Source organism: Hyperolius riggenbachi, chromosome 4 (genome assembly GCF_040937935.1).
Source record: "Hyperolius riggenbachi isolate aHypRig1 chromosome 4, aHypRig1.pri, whole genome shotgun sequence".
NCBI lineage: Eukaryota > Metazoa > Chordata > Amphibia > Anura > Hyperoliidae > Hyperolius > Hyperolius riggenbachi.
Genome location: NC_090649.1, coordinates 392584654 through 392603246, shown reverse-complemented (window position 1 = coordinate 392603246; position 18593 = coordinate 392584654). Strand labels below are relative to the sequence as shown.

General features: G+C 41.9%; 1 protein-coding gene across 2 annotated transcripts in view; it reads left to right on the top strand.

Moving 5' to 3' along the window:
- The window catches only part of SYNDIG1 (synapse differentiation inducing 1), a 383620-nt gene that overhangs the window by 171323 nt on the left and 193704 nt on the right, over positions 1 to 18593 (top strand). For both annotated transcript variants that reach the window (XM_068232212.1, XM_068232213.1), the window contains exon 2: positions 10102 to 10669. In XM_068232212.1, the coding sequence (XP_068088313.1) occupies positions 10190 to 10669 (480 nt within the window). In that variant the 5' untranslated portion in view covers positions 10102 to 10189. The remainder of the gene's footprint in view (positions 1 to 10101; positions 10670 to 18593) is intronic.

Below are 18593 nucleotides of genomic sequence, written 5' to 3'. Positions count from 1 at the left end.
TTCCTATTTTCCCATTAAAACACATTTAGAATAAAATTATTCTTGGCATAACGTCCCACCTAAAGAAAGCCTAATTGGTGGCGAAAAAAACAAGATATAGTTCATTTCATTGCGATAAGTAAAATTATAGACGAATGAATGGAAGGAGCGCTGAAAGGTGAAAATTGCTCTGGTGGTCAGGGGGTAAAACCCCTCAGTTGGGAAGTGGTTAAGCCCAACCAGTGTTGCCAACCTTTCAAATTATTGTGTTCCTGACAAAGATATACAAATTTACTGACAAAGGATTTTTTTTTACTGACAAACATCCCTGAGGAAAAAAAATGGGCATGACCATTTAACAGAACATGGGTGTGGTCATGGGTGGAGCCAAATGTACATGAACTTAGCAGTGGTGTAAGTAGGCCAGCCCAGCAAAATGTTGGATGAAGCCCACTTTCCTACAAAAAATAATGCCCACAAGAAAAAATAATATATGAATTATTGTCTACTGAACAATCTTGTGTTTTTCCTGTCAGAACACATCAGTTCTGAATGGACTGCTGTGAACAGATCATGAAGTGTTAGTGCAGTGAGATCTGACAGGCTCTCATAGCACACTGGCTTACCCTCAGTGTTCTTTACAATATTCTTCTACAGATGTGCCTGAAAGCAATGGGCTTATGCTGGGAATACACGGCTCGATTCTGAGCTGATTAGATGGTTAGATAGATAATTTACGACATGTCCGATCACCGCTCGATCATTTTGCCACTCGATTTCTAATTGAAGTGAATTGAAAAAAGATAAGAAAAATGAGCGGAAGATAAGAGAATGGAGCTGGTAAAACAATCGGGTGCAGAATCGAGCGCCTGAATCGACCCGTGTATTCTCCGCATTAGGGAGCACGAATAGCATTTTGGTATAAACTGTCCAAATACCATAACATTGGAATTCATAATTTTGTTTTGTCTGAGTTAGCTGTCAATAAGGGAGGAAGTGAGGTGAGAATCTCTAAAACAGGTGCACAGACAACCATAAAACCCAGAAGAGGTTATAGCCCTGGCCTGTCAAACCCATGATCAATTTTTAAGTGGTCTTTCCTCACCCTGGGCTGTCATGTGGACCAGTGTTTGTGATTTCCTCACCATTATACCCAGCTAGCCAAAGGCATAACTAAAAATCATGGGGCCCCTTAAAGAGACTCCGTAACAAAAATTACATCCTGTTTTTTATCATCCTACAAGTTCCAAAAGCTATTCTAATGTGTTCTGGCTTACTGCAGCACTTTGTACTATCACAGTCTCTGTAATAAATCAACTTATCTCTCTCTTGTCAGACTTGTCAGCCTGTGTCTGGAAGGCTGCCAAGTTCTTCAGTGTTGTGGTTCTGCTATGAACTCCGCCTTCCAGGCCCCTCTATGCACACTGCCTGTGTGTTATTTAGATTAGAGCAGCTTCTCTCTTCTCTCTTATCTTTTACAAGCTGGATAAATCGTCCTCTGAGCTGGCTGGGCTTTCACATAGTGAGGAATTACAGACAAGGGCAAAGCTGTTTGCAGGAAGAAAAGAGCAGCCTGAAACTTCAGTGCATGAGAGATGCAGGGGGAAAGAAACACACAAATGATCTCTTGAGATTCAAAAGGAAGGCTGTATACAGCCTGCTTGTGTATGGATGTATTTTATATGTGTGGACATACTGTACATCAACCTACTTCCTGTTTTGGTGGCCATTTTGTTTGTTTATAAACAAACTTTTTAAAACTGTTTTTAACCACTTTTAATGCGGCGGCGAGCGGCGAAATTGTGACAGAGGGAAATAGGAGATGTCCCCTAACACACTGGTATGTTTACTTTTGTGTGATTTTAACAATACAGATTCTCTTTAAAGAGAATCTGTACTGTAAAATTCTTACAATAAAAAGCATACCATTCTATTCATTATGTTCTCCTGGGCCCCTCTGTGCTGTTTCTGCCACTTCCTGCTGCAATCCTGGCTTGTAATTGCCATTTTTAGGCAGTGTTTACAAACAAAAAACATAGCAAGTAGTAGGCTGAGAGTAGCTCAGCGTGTGAGTCATACAGAGTGTGCAGGGGGCCTGGAGAGGGTGTGTATAGCTTCTATCCAATCACAAGCAGATTAGCACATTTCTGTCTGACTGCCTCAGCCCGACAGAGCCGACAGAGGAGAGAAAATTAGATCATATAACAGAGATAACACAGCCACTGTGCAACCAGGAAAGGCTGCAGTAAGACAGAGCCCATTAGAACAGCTATAGGAACTTATAGGATAGAAGAAATAAGGCTCAACATTTTGTTACAGAGTCTCTTTAATGTTCACAACCCTCCCCTTGGTGACCCTCACAGCCTAGGCGTCCATCTTACAAGGGTAATATAACAAGTGTGGCCATCAGGATCTTCACCTGATCTGGAGTATCAGAGGGAGGAAAGGTTAGTATTCGGAGGCCCCTCCTCACCTTTGGACCCACCTGCAGTTGCAGGGGCTGCTTCCCTGTAGTTACGCCTCTGCACCCAGCAGCTTCACTCACTGCACTTGCAGCCGTTGTTAAGTCTGTTCTGATACACTCGCTATGATTCCCGACTATCGCCATTGAAATAGTTACTTAGGAAAACAGGAAAAGACATCTCTTGGCTCTATGCCAGCATAACCTAATCAGTGTGTATGCGCTGCAATCTTTCATACAGAGAGGTGAACCTTGCTACTGCCAGAGGACTCCTCCGGGGTGTTTCTAGGCCACTAGATGCTCCCTTTGCAAGAATATGTTGAAATGTATTTTTTTTCTTGATACGATGTTCTGAATACAATGTAAAGCTTCACTGAGCTGCTTACCTAGGCGTGAAAGCTTAGAATAGAGCACGTCTCATGCAGCATAGTCGCAGAAAGTTTACATTCTTTTTTGAAGTTGTATTAATTAGGCATGTTTTGAAACTGTTGAAGGAACAAGTGGGTTGAGTTTTGTAGTTAGAGGTCAGCTGCAAGTGTACAGAAACAGACCTCCACATCCCCAATGAGTATGTTTTGCAAGGTAATGCACTCCTCTATGCAGAAGCATTGACCAGTTGTTTGCTTACCCCATAATAATAGCAAAAAAAAAAACAGGAAAAGTTTCAGATGGGGTTTGAAGCTAAAAGATGATGGCATTTGTGGAGGTGAATGTGTATGAAAGTCATACTAACCTAAGATGTCCTGTGAAGGTGTCCAGGGTCGCAGCTTGGCTTCCTTTTGGAGGAAGCTAACAGATGTGGAGAGCGGGGGGGGGGGGGCGTATTATCGAGGGGGGATGCGGAGGAGGCTGATTGACAAGCCTCACATAAATAAAGCAGGCTAGCGACAATCTGCTTGTTGCTAGCCTGGTGATCTTTTAAGGGGGGATAGCAGAGCGCAGGGGGGGGGGGGGGGCTGGCAGCAGCGATAGAATGACCTAGAGGCATGTCATTGTCACATTACATGCCTCTGGGTCCTATTAGTATTACAATATGCCACCTCTGGTTCTCTTTTACCTATTTTGGTTAGAAACTACGTCCAGGAACCATGCGCGCTACCGCGCGCTCCCGCGGCCGATCGCGCGTGTGCTCCCGGCCCGCGGTTCGTTAGCCAGGCAATCAGTGAATTGGGCTACGGTGCCCGATCACTGATTCCTCTCCCCCGCTGAAAAAGCGACAGCTTCTCTCGGAAGCTGTGCGTTTTCTGGCTGTTCCCTCCCCGATGCGTCACTCTAAGCGTGTGTTACGCTTAGAGTGACGTCATGTAAACAAACTCATGGCCATCTTGTGGCCAAAAAGTAATACTACAACTGAAAATAAAAAAAAATGAAAATCAACACACATTTACATTACAAACCTATTGTTTACCTCTCACCCTCCCAAAACTACCCAAATAAAATGTTTACTATAAAAAAAACAAAACATTACAATAAAAAAAAAAACATGTAAATATTTACCTAAGGGTCTAAACTTTTTAAATATCAATGTAAAGATGAAATATTTATATATTTTTTTTATTTTAAACTTGTAAATAGTGATAGATGCAAAACTGAAAAAATGCACCTTTATTTCCAAATAAAATATTGTCGCCATACATTGTGATAGGGACATAATTTTAACGGTGTAATAACCGGGACATATGGGCAAATACAATACGTAAGTTTTAATTATGGAGGCATGTATTTTTTTTAAAACTATAATGGCTGAAAACTGAGAAATAATGTATTTTTCAATTTTTTTCTTATTCTTCCTGTTAAAATGCATTTACAGTAAAGTGGCTCTTAGCAAAATGTACCCCCCAAAGAAAGCCTAATTGGTGGCGGAAAAAACAAGATATAGATCAGTTCATTGTGATAAGTAGTGATAAAGTTATAGGCTAATGAATGGGAGGTGAACATTTCTCACGTGAAAACGACGGAACCTGAATGGGTTAAATCCCCTGCCTAATGCCTAACCCTAAAACCCCCTTTCTATGCTCCAAACAAAGTTAATACGAAAAACAAAATTAAATATGAAAATATAACTCTCAAAAAAAAAATTCAAGATGCTATAAAAAGTTAAAACGATAATTTACAAATTATCAAATTGAAAAAATATAAACAGTTAAAACAATAATTTACAAATTATCAAAATGGAAAAATGGTATAAAAAGATAAAATCAAAATGTATTGGGTTCCCAACTTTCTTCTTTAGCGCCCAATAGCTGATATTTTGCATTCGCGCTTATGGGTCGTCCAAATAGTCCATTAGCCCCAGGCACCCTTTTTTCCTGATTTCGGGACCCCATGCTAACTTTGTTGTGGGGGTGGGGTCCAGTGGGTGAGTGTTGCACCCTGGCTCAACCTGACAGTGTTTTCATCAGAAAGACTGTCACTGGTGTACTCCCCTGGATGGGAAGGCAGTGTGCTGATGTTCTTCTACTGCTTACAATGATGGTCATTTGAAGCTACCGAGGGCCGCATAAAATAGCAAGGAGGGCCACATTCAGCCTTGACACGTGTGCTGTAGATGCTAAACACTATACAGTTAATATGCTTATGGTTTCTTTAATGAATGATTTAAATACATACATGAATCCATGGCTAATGCTTGCTAGGCATTTATGTAATCCTAAACCTGACAATGGATTGAGATCACCACCTTTTTAATTCAGGGGAGATTTGCTATATAGGTAGTTTGTTTAATGATTGCACAGTTTAGTGGTTTATTGTGGGCCCCTCATATAGCCATTATAGATTTAACATGTCTTGGTTCTTTAATGGGATTTATTTTGCTCCTATACAACTTATTAACTTTCCTTTATCCTTTTGTCCTAGATGTTAATTACAGACTTCAAAATAATACATTCAAGGATTAGCGGTAGCATATTATTCTCTGTTCTGATGTATAGCTACTGAAAATTCTTTAACGTCTATTTTTTTTCAGATATTTTTTTTTATTATCCAGCATCCACAAGTTCAAAGAGAGCTTATCTGCATCGTACAAAAAAACATCCTCTATGCATTGCAAGGAATGTAGCATGTTACTGCAGATTCTCACCGGATGTTATTGTACATACGTATACAGAGAATGACTAAACTGTGAATTCCTAATAGGGAATATTGAGTGCTGGTGTCGGTTTTCTGCTGGCCAGTTAATAGTGGACCTCTGGTATATGTGTTTGGTGTAGCATCACCTATGTGGTGGGTGGAGAGCATTGTCACTGCAGTATCTGGAAGAGCAAGAGGGATATCTTTAGGGCCTTTGCTCAGTTAGGCCTCATTTGTACCTTGCACTCATGTGATTGGTGGGGAGTCAGACTCAGTGTTTTCCTAAACTGAGGAGTCAGAGTTGGATGATTTTTGTACCGAATCCATAGCCCTGACAGTCCATGTGCGTGTGTTGGTGCATGGATCACATGTGCGCCACTGTTCAGTGCCCATTATCTAACAGGATAAAATTACTAGTATATAATTTGTGCAAGTTTCACATTTGATGAAAATGAGATTTCTCTTGCCCATATATTTTCTGTATTTATTTGGACAAAATTGTGAATTTTTACATGTATATTTATTTGGACAAAATAGTGATTTCTCATGTATATTAGAAGAAATAATGAAGGTCTTCATTTCATAGGAGCTGGGTAACACAATGAGGCATGCTTTTTCTCCACCTTTCTTTAATAATAATAATTTCCAACCCGTTCACATTGTCTATGTATGTCTTCCTGGCCTGTACACACCCCCTCCTGCCCTGCTCCACCCTGAATGGCTGCAATGCTGCGTCCTTCCTGCCAGCTCACACCCCCTCTTGTCCTACCCCGCTCTGATTGGCTGCGGTACTGAATGGATGGCGCCCATTTGTGGCGGGATAGCTGATGTGCCATCTGGCAAGATGGTGCATGCAACGTCTGGTGAGATTTTTGCACATTCCTTCCCCAAGCTGCATAACACACACCACCAGCTAGCCATTGATAACATACGCATTGCTGTATTAAACTCCACAGCACTACAAACTTAAAATGGGCCAAAAGAGTGGAATTACTTATAACTTGTTTAGTAAAGCGAAACATATTACAGTACTTTGGGTTATCATGCCATTTATAATGTACACATAAAAATAGTAATTGAAAATTACTGACTGAGCATCTTATAAAGCTGTGCCCATAGAAGTAATTTTTCCAATCACTGAACTGCAAAATGATCCAAGCAAATGTAGATTTTACTGACTGTAGAACAGTGCAGGGCCTCATCCTGATTATATTCCTGAAAGTGCATGGAAGGTGTAAGAGAGCCATTATACCGCAATTCACTGCTAATTTCCTGTTGACAAGTCACTCTGCTGTAAATGTCGGGGTTATTTTTGGAACAAATGTATTGTTCTTCTTGAGCCAAATGTGAATTAAAAAATGAACAAGTGTGAAATTATATTTAATATTTTAAAAATAAAACTAGCATAAAACACCGTTTTAAATACAACTCAGCAATGTGTCACTTTAAAGAATTACAAAATAACTGTCCTTCTGTAAATCCCACACACCTATAGAGCTTTTAGCCAGGAACAAAAAAACGCTTTTCAGAGGTCTCTCATCACAGCCTGTGTGAAAAGATGCTTTGTTTATAAACTGTAGTAACTTGTGTCAGCGATGAGGAGGGGGGGGGGGGCAGAGCTGTACTATGTAGATAGGTTTCTCTTCTCTGTCACTATTCAAAGTGGAATTTATTGTTTGTTTCTGCCCTGCTTACACACACACAGCTTTCTCACAGATCATATGAGAACAGTTGAGGGCTTTTTTAGATACAGAGAAGGATCAGAAGAGAAGGAGGCTTACTTTATTCCTGTTCTTGGATCTCCCCCCCCCCCCCCCCCCCCCCCCCGCCCTTCAAAAGCGCTTCTTGGCTCTGTTTACTTTAAACTGCCAGGCCAAGAGAGAGACACACACAGAGCTTCAGCTGATGATGAGCTACTGTATGTACACACTATTTGACGCTATACTTCTGCTTTCTATCATTCTGAAGAGATTCCAGTCACAGTTTTACTGCTAGTGAGGACTGTCTCTGTGTTGCTGGATATGCTGGACAAAGTCCTTCATATTACTGCCCACAGTGAAAGCTGTTCTCTGTAAATGTCATATTTTTTTCCCATAAAAATGAAAGATGAAAAAAAAAAGCCTTTGTATTGCTATTTGCTAGTAATTACTAGAAATATATGTGACATTTAGAATTTTAGTTAGCTTTGATAGTTGTCCTGTAAAGACAAAGCTCGGGTACTCAAAATCAGACACTTAAGAAAGGGAAGTCTCAGGATCCTATTGAGGCTTCCCTCACTATTCCTTGGTCCCCTGTTACTGAGTGTGGCCCACTGGAAGATTAGCAACAATGCATTGTCGCTAATCATATCGGGGCCAGTTAGCTCCTCTTTCTGGTTCAAATGTGCAAAATAGCACACTGAGCCTGTCTGCGCAGGCACAGTAGCACGGAGCAACGGGCTTCAGGCTGACGGGCCATTGTCCGCACATAAACCAGGAAGAGGAGCTGCACAGCCCTGGGCAATGGGGAAGGGGGCAGCGCTCAGCAACAGGGTGCTTATTAGAACCGAGGGAAGCCTCATTAGGATCCTGAGGCTTCCCTCTCCAAATGGTAAGTTGTAGATTTTTAACCGGAGGTTCACTTTAAAGAGGAATTACAGTGAAGATAATGTAATGAATAAAATAACTTATTTTTTTACATTAATAATTTTTACGAGGAAACTCTAAAAAAACAAACAAAAAAAATGTATAATCGTTCCTCACCCTGATTTACATTCTGAAATGTATCAGGGCTGGAATCCACTAGAGCAATTTCTTTGAGCGTTTAGGGAGATATTCAAAATGCTAGAGATTTCCCTAAACGCTCAGCTAATGTTAATGGATGGGTCAAACTTAACTGGGGGGATTGCGATTACTAAAATCGCAAACGCAGGACAGGCAGCATTTTTAGCGTTTAGCATTAGCTTTCTGCAATGTAAAGTATCAAAACCTACACAGATCGATTTTACAAGCATTTTTAAATTGCTGCACGTTGCAAAAAAATTAAAATGAATCGAAAGGACCAATCAGAATTAAACACGCTAACTGCTAATCGCTACACAATCGCTGGCAAAATGCTTACACTTTTTAAAACCGCTACCAAAATCGTTTAATGAAATCGCTTACAAAACGCTCATTAAAAACGCTAGTGATTGCAATTAATGATATCGATTTGTAGTGGGTTCCAGGTCTCACAGGTGGCGACATATTTAGTCTTGCCAAATTATGTCTGTGCATAGAACTTTCAGTAAACAAACATTCCGAAAAGGGAGATACTGCTTGCTTGGCAGTTGTAAACAACCATTGTTTCCCACAATGAAACAAAGTTCACTGATAGGAACTGTCAGGGCCATGGTTCTGACATCACACTGTGGGAGGGGTTTCACCTCAATATCAGCCATACAGAGATCCCTGATGATCTGTTTGAGAAAATGTAAAGATTTCTCATGGGAAAGGGGGTATCGGCTACTGAATAGGATGAACTTCAATCCGAGGTTAACCACTTCAGTACCAGCAGCCTCTGCCCCCTTAAGGACCAGAGGCTGCTGGTACGCTAAAACTCTGCATTTCCAAAAATCGCTCTCCGGTCAGGAGCCGCTTTCATTGGCTCCTGTCCCTGTCACTCAATGTAAGCCAATGGGATTGGCTTATAGTAATGACAGGGCCAGGAGCCAAGGAAAACAGCTCCTGCCCGCCTCACAGTACTCTGCCGTCATAGAGGCGGCAGGGCAGCACATTGCGGCGGGTAGAAAGCGGCGAGAGCGGCAGGAACGGGCGGGGACGCGGGGTGAATGAGACGTAGAGCTTACGTCCGGTCAGAACCGCAGCGCCACCCGCCCGATGTAGATTTAAACTGCGTCAGTCCGCAAAAAGTTAAAGTTCCTCTTTAATAGTGGCTTTTCAGCGCACTTGTTGCTCACAAGTAAGCCCAAGGGCTAGTTCACAGTGGTCAGTTACGTTGCACAATAATTTTCCATGTCAACTCACTGCCCATACAATTCTATGGGCCTGTTCATAGTAAAGGATCAAATTATTCAAACTTGCTGCATGCAGGCTTTATATGACTGTTTATGTCCGGTCTCCATTGCAGTTCACACTCATAACGTGTACGTGATCCAACTGACCACTGTCAATGCAGCCTAAATGTGCAACAACAGTTATCGAGACAGTAATATCATTTGCATGAAAGAACCTGTCTCAATTACAGTTTGTATGCTTTGAACTATAACTAATATAATCCATTAAGTGACCTAATGACTTCAATCTCCTGTGATGTTTATCAGCGATGTTGACCTGCAATAGCCTTGTGTTTTTAGTGCTTTATGCTTATATGGTTGGCAGCAAATTTTAAAGGCCTTTTCATTTAATTATGCATAAAATCTATGTGAGTCATTCTACATACATCAGAGATGTTGGCATTAAACACAACAATCTTATGGGATGCTTTTTAAAATGTAATCTGCATTTATTGAGCATAATGACTAAATTACAATGACTTGTCTCATCATCCCTTATTACACATCACTGGCTTGCTTTCCTATTGTGTTTACATTGTTTATTTTTTCCTGCTTTTAGGAAAATTAAAGCCATTAGGCAAATGTGACCTGCATTTCCCTCAATAACTGGAGCCACACGAGCAAGAAAACCACGCAAAGCGCCAAACATGGATGGGTTAATTGAAAAGAACAGTGTGCTTATGCATAATAAAATAACAGAGGCTGGGAAAAGGAATGGCTTAATCAACACCAGAAATTTAATGGCAGAAAATAAAGACGGGATGGTGTCTGTTTATCCGACGCCTCAATACCAGAGTCACATTGTTGGAACTATTTCACCGCAGACTGCCATAGACAACATCAGAAATGACCCTGTGCAGCAGCTGCTGGATCCTAACATGCTGCAACAGACTGTGGAGTCCCACTATCGGCCCAACATCATTCTGTATTCGGAAAATGTCTTACGTTCCTGGGGAGAAAATGTCAGCACTGAGTGTTGTGAAACCACGTTTATTGAAGATAGATCACCAACCAAAGACAGTCTTGACTACCCGGATACCAAGTTCATCGACCTTTCTTCTGAAGACATCAAAATCCACACACTTTCGTATGACGTGGAAGAGGAAGAGGAATTTCAAGAGTTAGAGGTAAGGATTGTATACCACTTATGCTGCCCCAATACCCTCCCCACCACTGTAGACTGTATACTTCAACCCTTTATACTTCCTCTATATCCTCATCCTCCTATGGACTGTATACCACCTATTATGTGCCCTATACCCTCCCCATGCCTATAATCCCAAAACCACCCCTTCCCGTGCTAATGCTAATGTTTTGCTTTGGCAATATTACATGTATTTAGTCCTGCCAATAAAGCTTTTTTTTAGGATTTGGATTTAGTAATTGTCAGACTGCAGGCCAGTTGTACTCATTTATCAAGCCAGTACAAGGGAAACCAATCAGCATTAAGCTGTTAACTAAAACACAGATTCTGATTGGTTGCTCAGGAGCACTGTTCCACATTGGCTCAGTTTTCTTCTCTCAAGTCTTAATAAATTGTGCCTAATATCTGTGAATAAGTGGGGGAGAACAACAGGATTAGTGAAGCCTTTCAGAGGCATACAGCACCAGCCCCTTAAAGACCAGAGCTTTTTTTATTTTTTCCATTGTGATCACTGTGATTGGCTCAAAATGATCACAGATTTAGGAGTGTAAGGATCCCTCCTGTAGTGTGTTCTGCAGTGGAGCTGCAAACTGACAGTTCTGGCTTATCTGCTTGCATTTGGTTGTGCATTCGCAATAGGTCCCATTGTCATTTGCAATCGCTCTGCAGTTCTGGGCAGCTCAGGATGCAGTCGTCAGCTAGCAAATGGTAATTAAGCCAGCTCAGGATTGAATGATTACCATTCAGCTGTGTGGGAATTTGCATACCTGCATCCATTGGCTGATGACAGCATAAAAGTCTGCCTCCCATTTCCTACCCCACCCGACATAGCTTTCAGCTCTCTGAGTTATCGTTGGGTCTATGCTGTGAAAGTTGTTATTGTAAATGTATAATGCTGACCTGCGGGGGCTCAGTGAAATCCATCTGATCCTGATAGTTAGATTCTGCCAGCACCACGTTGGTGACTGGTAGTATACTTCTAGCCTTGTTCTTGAGGACGAACTATAGCAGCGGTTGCCATTAGTTCGCTCCTACCTGTTAGTCTTGTCTATCTCAGTGTGAATGTCGCCGTCGCTGAAACAGCGACTAGATTGGCTGAGCATTCCGTCTGTTTGTCTGTTGTCTGTCTTGTTAATTAACATTACTTTTGCTTTAGCTAGTGAGTTATTTGAGAGCTACATTTCATATATTGCGCATCAGCACGATATATATGTACTCTAGTCAGTCAGTCTTGTACTTTTGTAGTTATATATCTTGTAATTTATTCGTAATATTCTAGTAATATTATTGAAGTAACATCTATTGTAATATTGTATTGTGTACTGACCTTTGCCCGCTTCTTGACTACGAATCTGCCTAATTTTTCCAATACGACTGACATCTGAATTAACGTGTATGATCCAAGCCTGTTACCGACTACGTCTGTTGTGTATTGTATCACATAGCATCTAGCCTGATAGGCGGCCCAGAGATGCAGTTGCTTCGGGCAATCTTGCTCCCTTGTTCATTACCCCTGTGTCCATCTGTGAAGCTTATTCCATTATCCAGCTACTTAGCCTTGTTGCGCTGGGTGGTCAGAAAGTATGACCCCCCAGCATTACAAGGAGCTACTGAAATTGGTACCTGAATGGGGCACATAATTTAGCTTTCATTAGACAGCTGAGTTTAGAGGCGGTGGATACACGTGGTTGCAATAAATATTGTAACATTTATATTGCATGTGTATACATAAATGTACATTTGTTCCCCTGTAAAATGCACTATACATTTATATTTTCCTATGTCACCATCACTTTCAATAGCTTGTAAAACTCTGATAGATCTGACAGATTTTGGACTAGTCCAACTTCCTATGGGGGATTTTCACAGTTTTCTTTTCACTTTTTTATTTTCACTGCTTGCTCATTCTAACTGCCAAAATAGGATGCAAGTAGGGAGGCTGTATAGATATTTTCCAGGGAGTGCATTTATAAAGAGTAAAGGAAAGACTGAGAATCCCCCATGAGGAGATGGACTAGTCCAAAACCTATCAAATCTGGTACCCACTGTAAGCGGAAGCAACATAGGAAAAAAAGTAATTGCATTTTCTTACTCTGAAAGAATTGTATGTCACAAACTGGCCGTAACATACTAACAATGTGATACACTAAAAGGTTGAGATATTCTTACTATCTATCTATCTATCTATCTATCTATCTATCTATCTATCTATCTATCTATCTATACTGTATACTTTATGCATACTGTATATACACACACACACACACACACACACACACACACACACACACACACACACACACACACACACACACACACACACACACACACACACACAGATACTGCTTAGGTTCACAGACAGAAAACTGTTTTGGCCAGGCCCATGACATCACACTGTGGGAGGGGTTTCACCACAATATCTGAGCTATGGGCCCCCGGGGCAAGTTTTACATTGCCTCCCCCCCCCCCCCCCCAAGCACGCTATATATAACAATTGATACAGTGCAACAAAACCTGCCAAGGACAACCACATTGTCAGAGGTGCAAGAAGGGGATGGGAAACAGTGTGTTAATGATTACTAGTATTCAAATTATCTATAGAAGTGAATATTATTAGCACAGGACCAATAAAGATCTAATACTGTGGTTGAGGGGTGGCCACTCGGGGCCCCTCTGGCGCAAGGGCTCCGATGTGGTCGCAATCTCTGCTACGCCACTGCTTAAGCTCATAAAATAAAATTATTATCGCCTGCAATCGTAAATTTTCACGTGATAATTCGCAATTGCACGCAATAATTTGCAATCACGCGCAAGCGCTAAAATGCGCACGGAAAGGGCCATGATATGGGTTATCACGGCTTAGTGAATCAGGCCCGTAGTGTCTTTTTAACATACTGTCACCTTCAGCAGTTATTTGCTAATTGGTACCGATTACTTGCTAAATGATCAAAATATGTTGTTTGGTCCAGGGCACCCACACATCTACACCCAGCAATATGTTCTCCAATATTCCTCAGCTCAGTAAATCCAGCCTAGTGTGGCTTCTCACCTCTTAAAATGATTTCTTATTATTGCTGTTAAATAGATTCATTTCAGCCTGCAGTGTTTTGCCGAGAAATTCTGTAATTAAATTTAAACAATGTCTAAAGGAATAAAAACAACAAGAGGCCTGCATACCATTGTGCATATCAAAAACACTATTTATAAATAACAAGTGCATTTTACACTCACATTGTCCAAACAATCGACCTGTGTGATATGGGAACACCAACAGCACCAGATCCTGTGGCCAGTACTACTGTTGCTAACTATGGTTCTCATTCTGCCGGCATCTAGAGCACACTGAGGCCTGGTGCACATCAAAAACCGCTAGCAGATCCGCAAAATGCTAGCAGATTTTGAAACGCTTTTTCTTCTTTTTCTGTAGCGTTTCAGCTAGCATTTTGCGGTTTTGTGAAGCGTTTTTGGTGTAGTAGATTTCATGTATTGTTACAGTAAAGCTGTTACTGAACAGCTACTGTAACAAAAAATGCCTGGCAAACCGCTCTGAAGTGCCGTTTTTCAGAGCGGTTTGCGTTTTTCCTATACTTAACATTGAGGCAGAAACGCATCCGCAATCCAAAATCTGCAGCAGCCCTGGAGTATGCGTTTCTGCAAAACGCCTCCCGCTCTGGTGTGCACCAGCCCATTGAAATACATTACCCTAGCGGATCCGCACCCGCAAGCGGATCGCAAACCGCAGCAGAACCGCTCTGGTGTGCACTAGGCCTGACTGCTGATGTCACGTCTTGAGGAGGCCATGTATTTGGCAAACTTAAGGTCTTCTAAGGCTTGTCCAGCTGTGGCACTGCTGGTCTTTTAAGATTTGTCCAACAGTGGCATTGCTGATCTTCTAATGCTAGGTACACATTATGAGATTTTCTTGCAGATTTACTGTCAGATCAATTATTTCCAACATGTCGGATCTGATTTCCGATCTTTTTCACATGATGCATAATTCTGCGTTTTGTGACTGATTATTTTCCTTAGTTTTTACTCTAATAAATGTGGCTGTTGACCTGGCAGAAGAGAACAATAGCAGGCTATGTAAGATGGCACTCAGAGTTGTGCTCACAAGTCCCAAAGGACTCAAGTTCGTGATTCAAATGAGCCTTAAAGAGACTCTGTAACAAAAATTGCATCCGGTTTTCTACCATCCTACAAGTTCCAAAACCTATTCTAATGTGCTCTGGCTTACTGCAGCACTTTCTACTATCACCGTCTCTGTAATAAATCAGCTTATCTCTCCCCTGTCGGACTTGTCGCCCTGTGTCTGGAAGGCTGCCAAGTTCTTCAGTGTTGTGGTTCTGCTATGCACGCCCCCCTCCGGGCCCCTCTATGCGCACTGCCTGTGTGTTATTTAGATTAGGGCAGCTTCTCTCTGCTCTCTTATCTTTTACAAGCTGGATAATTCGTCCTCTGAGCTGGCTGGGCTTTCACATACTGAGGAATTAGACACAGGCAGAGCTATTTGCAGGAAGAAACAATCAGCCTGTCACTTAATTGCGTGAGAGCTGCAGGGGGAAATAAACACACAAATGATCTCTTGAGATTCAAAAGAAAAGCTGTATACAGCCTGCTTGGGTATGGATGTATTTTCTATGTGTGGACATACTGTACATCAACCTACTTCCTGTTTTGGTGGCCATTTTGTTTGTTTATAAACAAACTTTTTAAAACGGTTTTTAACCACTTTTAATGCGGCAGGGAGCGGCGAAATTGTGACAGGGGGTAATAGGAGATGTCCCCTAACGCACTGGTATGATTACTTTTGTGCGATTTTAACAATACAGATTCTCTTTAATTTCCTCAGCTGTGCGGCAGGGAGAAAGGGGGTTACTTACCCATAAGTCCGTCGTCTTCTATGTGTCCCAAACGCCTTGCACGCGTCATATGGGACGTGTTGCAAGACTCACTACCCCGCACTTCCTCCTTCAAGCCGGAAGTAGGAGGTGCGGTAGTGAGTCTTGCAACACATCCTCTAGGACGCTTGCAAGACGTTTGGGACAAATAGAAGACGACAGACTTATGGGTAAGTAACCCCCTCTCTCCCAGCCGCACAGCTGAGGCAATTAAGGCTCATTTGAATCACGAATTCGAGTCCTTCGGGACTCGTGAGCACTACTCTGATGGTACTGCAAAGTCCCAGTTATCCGGAATTCAGGCAACCGTAAGTCTCAACTAACCGGCATTCTTGAGAGGATAACAGGGACTGTGTTTTGGGGGGTTTGCAGGTGGTTTTGCAGGGAGTAAAATACTTACTGAGCCCACAGCGCTGTCTTCTAGCCTCCCTGTAGCTGAAAGAAGCATTCCAGCACCCGTGCATGGATCCCAGCGTGTTACGTGACCTGACGAGTGACAGGTGATACACTGGGAGCCGTGCATGACATAAGCTGGAAAGCCGATGGGAGCTGCAGGAAGGTTAGAAGATGGCGCTGGAAGCTCGATAAGTATTTAAAGAATATCAAATGTCTAAATAGTTAGAGAGATGGGGGAGCAGGCATATACTGTCACCTGTCCTGATGCCTGTCACGCCCCTGTTCTCCTTTCTGCCCCCGCATTATACCTAAAAGCCCCCGGGACCCTCTTCCAGGTTGCCGGAGTCAGACTTTAATGTACACCAAGCTAAAACAACTGCTTTATGGCTTGCATAGAACACCCTGACAACTGTTCAGTGAGAATAGCCTTAATTTAGCGGGTGTGACCTAACAAAATCAAAGTCAGCCAACAAAATAACAAACCCATCTTTTTCAGCGTGTTATTTAGCCCCTGTCATTTTTAATAGAAGGCCCAGCTTCTAAAATGTATTAATAATCTTCACTTAAAGAGACTCCGTAACAAAAATTGCATCCTGTTTTTTATCATCCTACAAGTTCCAAAAGCTATTCTAATGTGCTCTGGCTTACTGCAGCACTTTCTACTATCACTATCTCTGTAATAAATCAACTTATCTCTCTCTTGTCAGACTTGTCAGCCTGTGTCTGGAAGGCTGCCAAGTTCTTCAGTGTTGTGGTTCTGCTATGAACTCCCCCTTCCAGGCCATTCTATGCACACTGCCTGTGTGTTATTTAGATTAGAGCAGCTTCTCTCTTCTCTCTTATCTTTTACAAGCTGGATAAATCGTCCTCTGAGCTGGCTGGGCTTTCACATAGTGAGGAATTACAGACAAGGGCAAAGCTGTTTGCAGGAAGAAAAGAGCAGCCTGAAACTTCAGTGCATGAGAACAGGGGGAAATAAACACACAAATGATCTCTTGAGATTCAAAAGGAAGGCTGTATACAGCCTGCTTGTGTATGGATGTATTTTCTATGTGTGGACATACTGTACATCAACCTACTTCCTGTTTTGGTGGCCATTTTGTTTGTTTATACACAAACTTTTTAAAACTGTTTTTAACCACTTTTAATGCGGCGGGGAGCGGCGAAATTGTGACAGAGGGTAATAGGAGATGTCCCCTAACGCACTGGTATGTTTACTTTTGTGTGATTTTAACAATACAGATTCTCTTTAAGTTGTAAAGGAAGGTGCATTTATTGTTCAATTTAATATGACATAACTGCCATGTTGCTGTAGAAATCACTGCAGTGCATGTAATGTGAACAAAGCAGATTCACCCCAACTGAAAATAAATGTAAACATAAAGCCAGGGCAACAATGGAATGGTTTAAAATAAAACATATCTATGTGTTAGAATGGCCCGGTCAAAGTCCAGATCTAAATCCAATTGAGAATCTGTGGCAAAATCTGAAAACTGCTGTTCACAAACGCTGTCCATCTAATCTGACTGAGCTAAGGCTGTTTTGCAAAGAAGAATGGGCAAGGATTTCAGTCTCTAGATGTGCAAAGCTGGTAGAGACATACCCTAAAAGACTGGCAGCTGTAATTGCAGCAAAAGGTGGTTCTACAAAGTATTGACTCAGGGGGCCGAATAATTACGCACACCCCACTTTGCAGTTATTGATTTGTAAAAAATGTTTGGAATGATGTATGATTTTCGTTCTACTTCTCACGTGTACACCACTTTGTATTGGTCTTTCACGTGGATTTCCAATCAAATTGATGCATGTTTGTGGCAGTAATGTGACAAAATGTGGAAAACTTCAAGGGGGCCGAATACTTTTGCAACCCACTGTAAATATATATATATATATATATATATATATATATTTATTTATTTTTTAACAAAGCAAGTTCCTTTGTGGGTGCAGCAAACCAGTGGACAAGAGATCGGTTTGGGTTTAGGGGTTATTGAGGACTTATTGCTTTATCTGTAACTTCTTTCATTTGCTTGGAGGAGTGCACCCTTAAAGGGAACCCAAGGTGAGAGGGATATGAAGGCTGACATGTTTATTTCCTTTTAAATAATGCACATTGCCTGGCTGTCTTGCTGATCCTGTGCCTCTAACACTTTAAGCCATAGGATCCTGAACAAGCATGCAGACAAGATTAGCTGCATGCTTGTTTCAGGTGTGTGATTTAGACCCTACTGACCAGAAAGATCAGCTGCAGTACTAGTCCCAGGCAACCAGGATTGTTTAAAAGGAAATATATATGGCACCTTTGATCGGGTCACACCTTGGGTTCCTTTTAACTACCTAAGGACCGCGTCACGCCGATGGGCGTGACCACAGCGGCAGCCCGTGGACCGCCTAACGCCGATCGGCATAAAGTCCTAGGGCTGGCTTTTGCAGGAGATCACATGTGCTGCTGATACAGAGAGGGCAAGGCAGGAATGTGTTACAGTTTTGTTGTACATTGTTTTGGATGTGCTGAGCTGTGCTGTAGCATCAAACCACAACCATTTGTAAGAGCCAGTAGTCGTTATCTGCAATGTGTCTGGCAGTGGAAGCTCATTCTGCAGAGTGCAG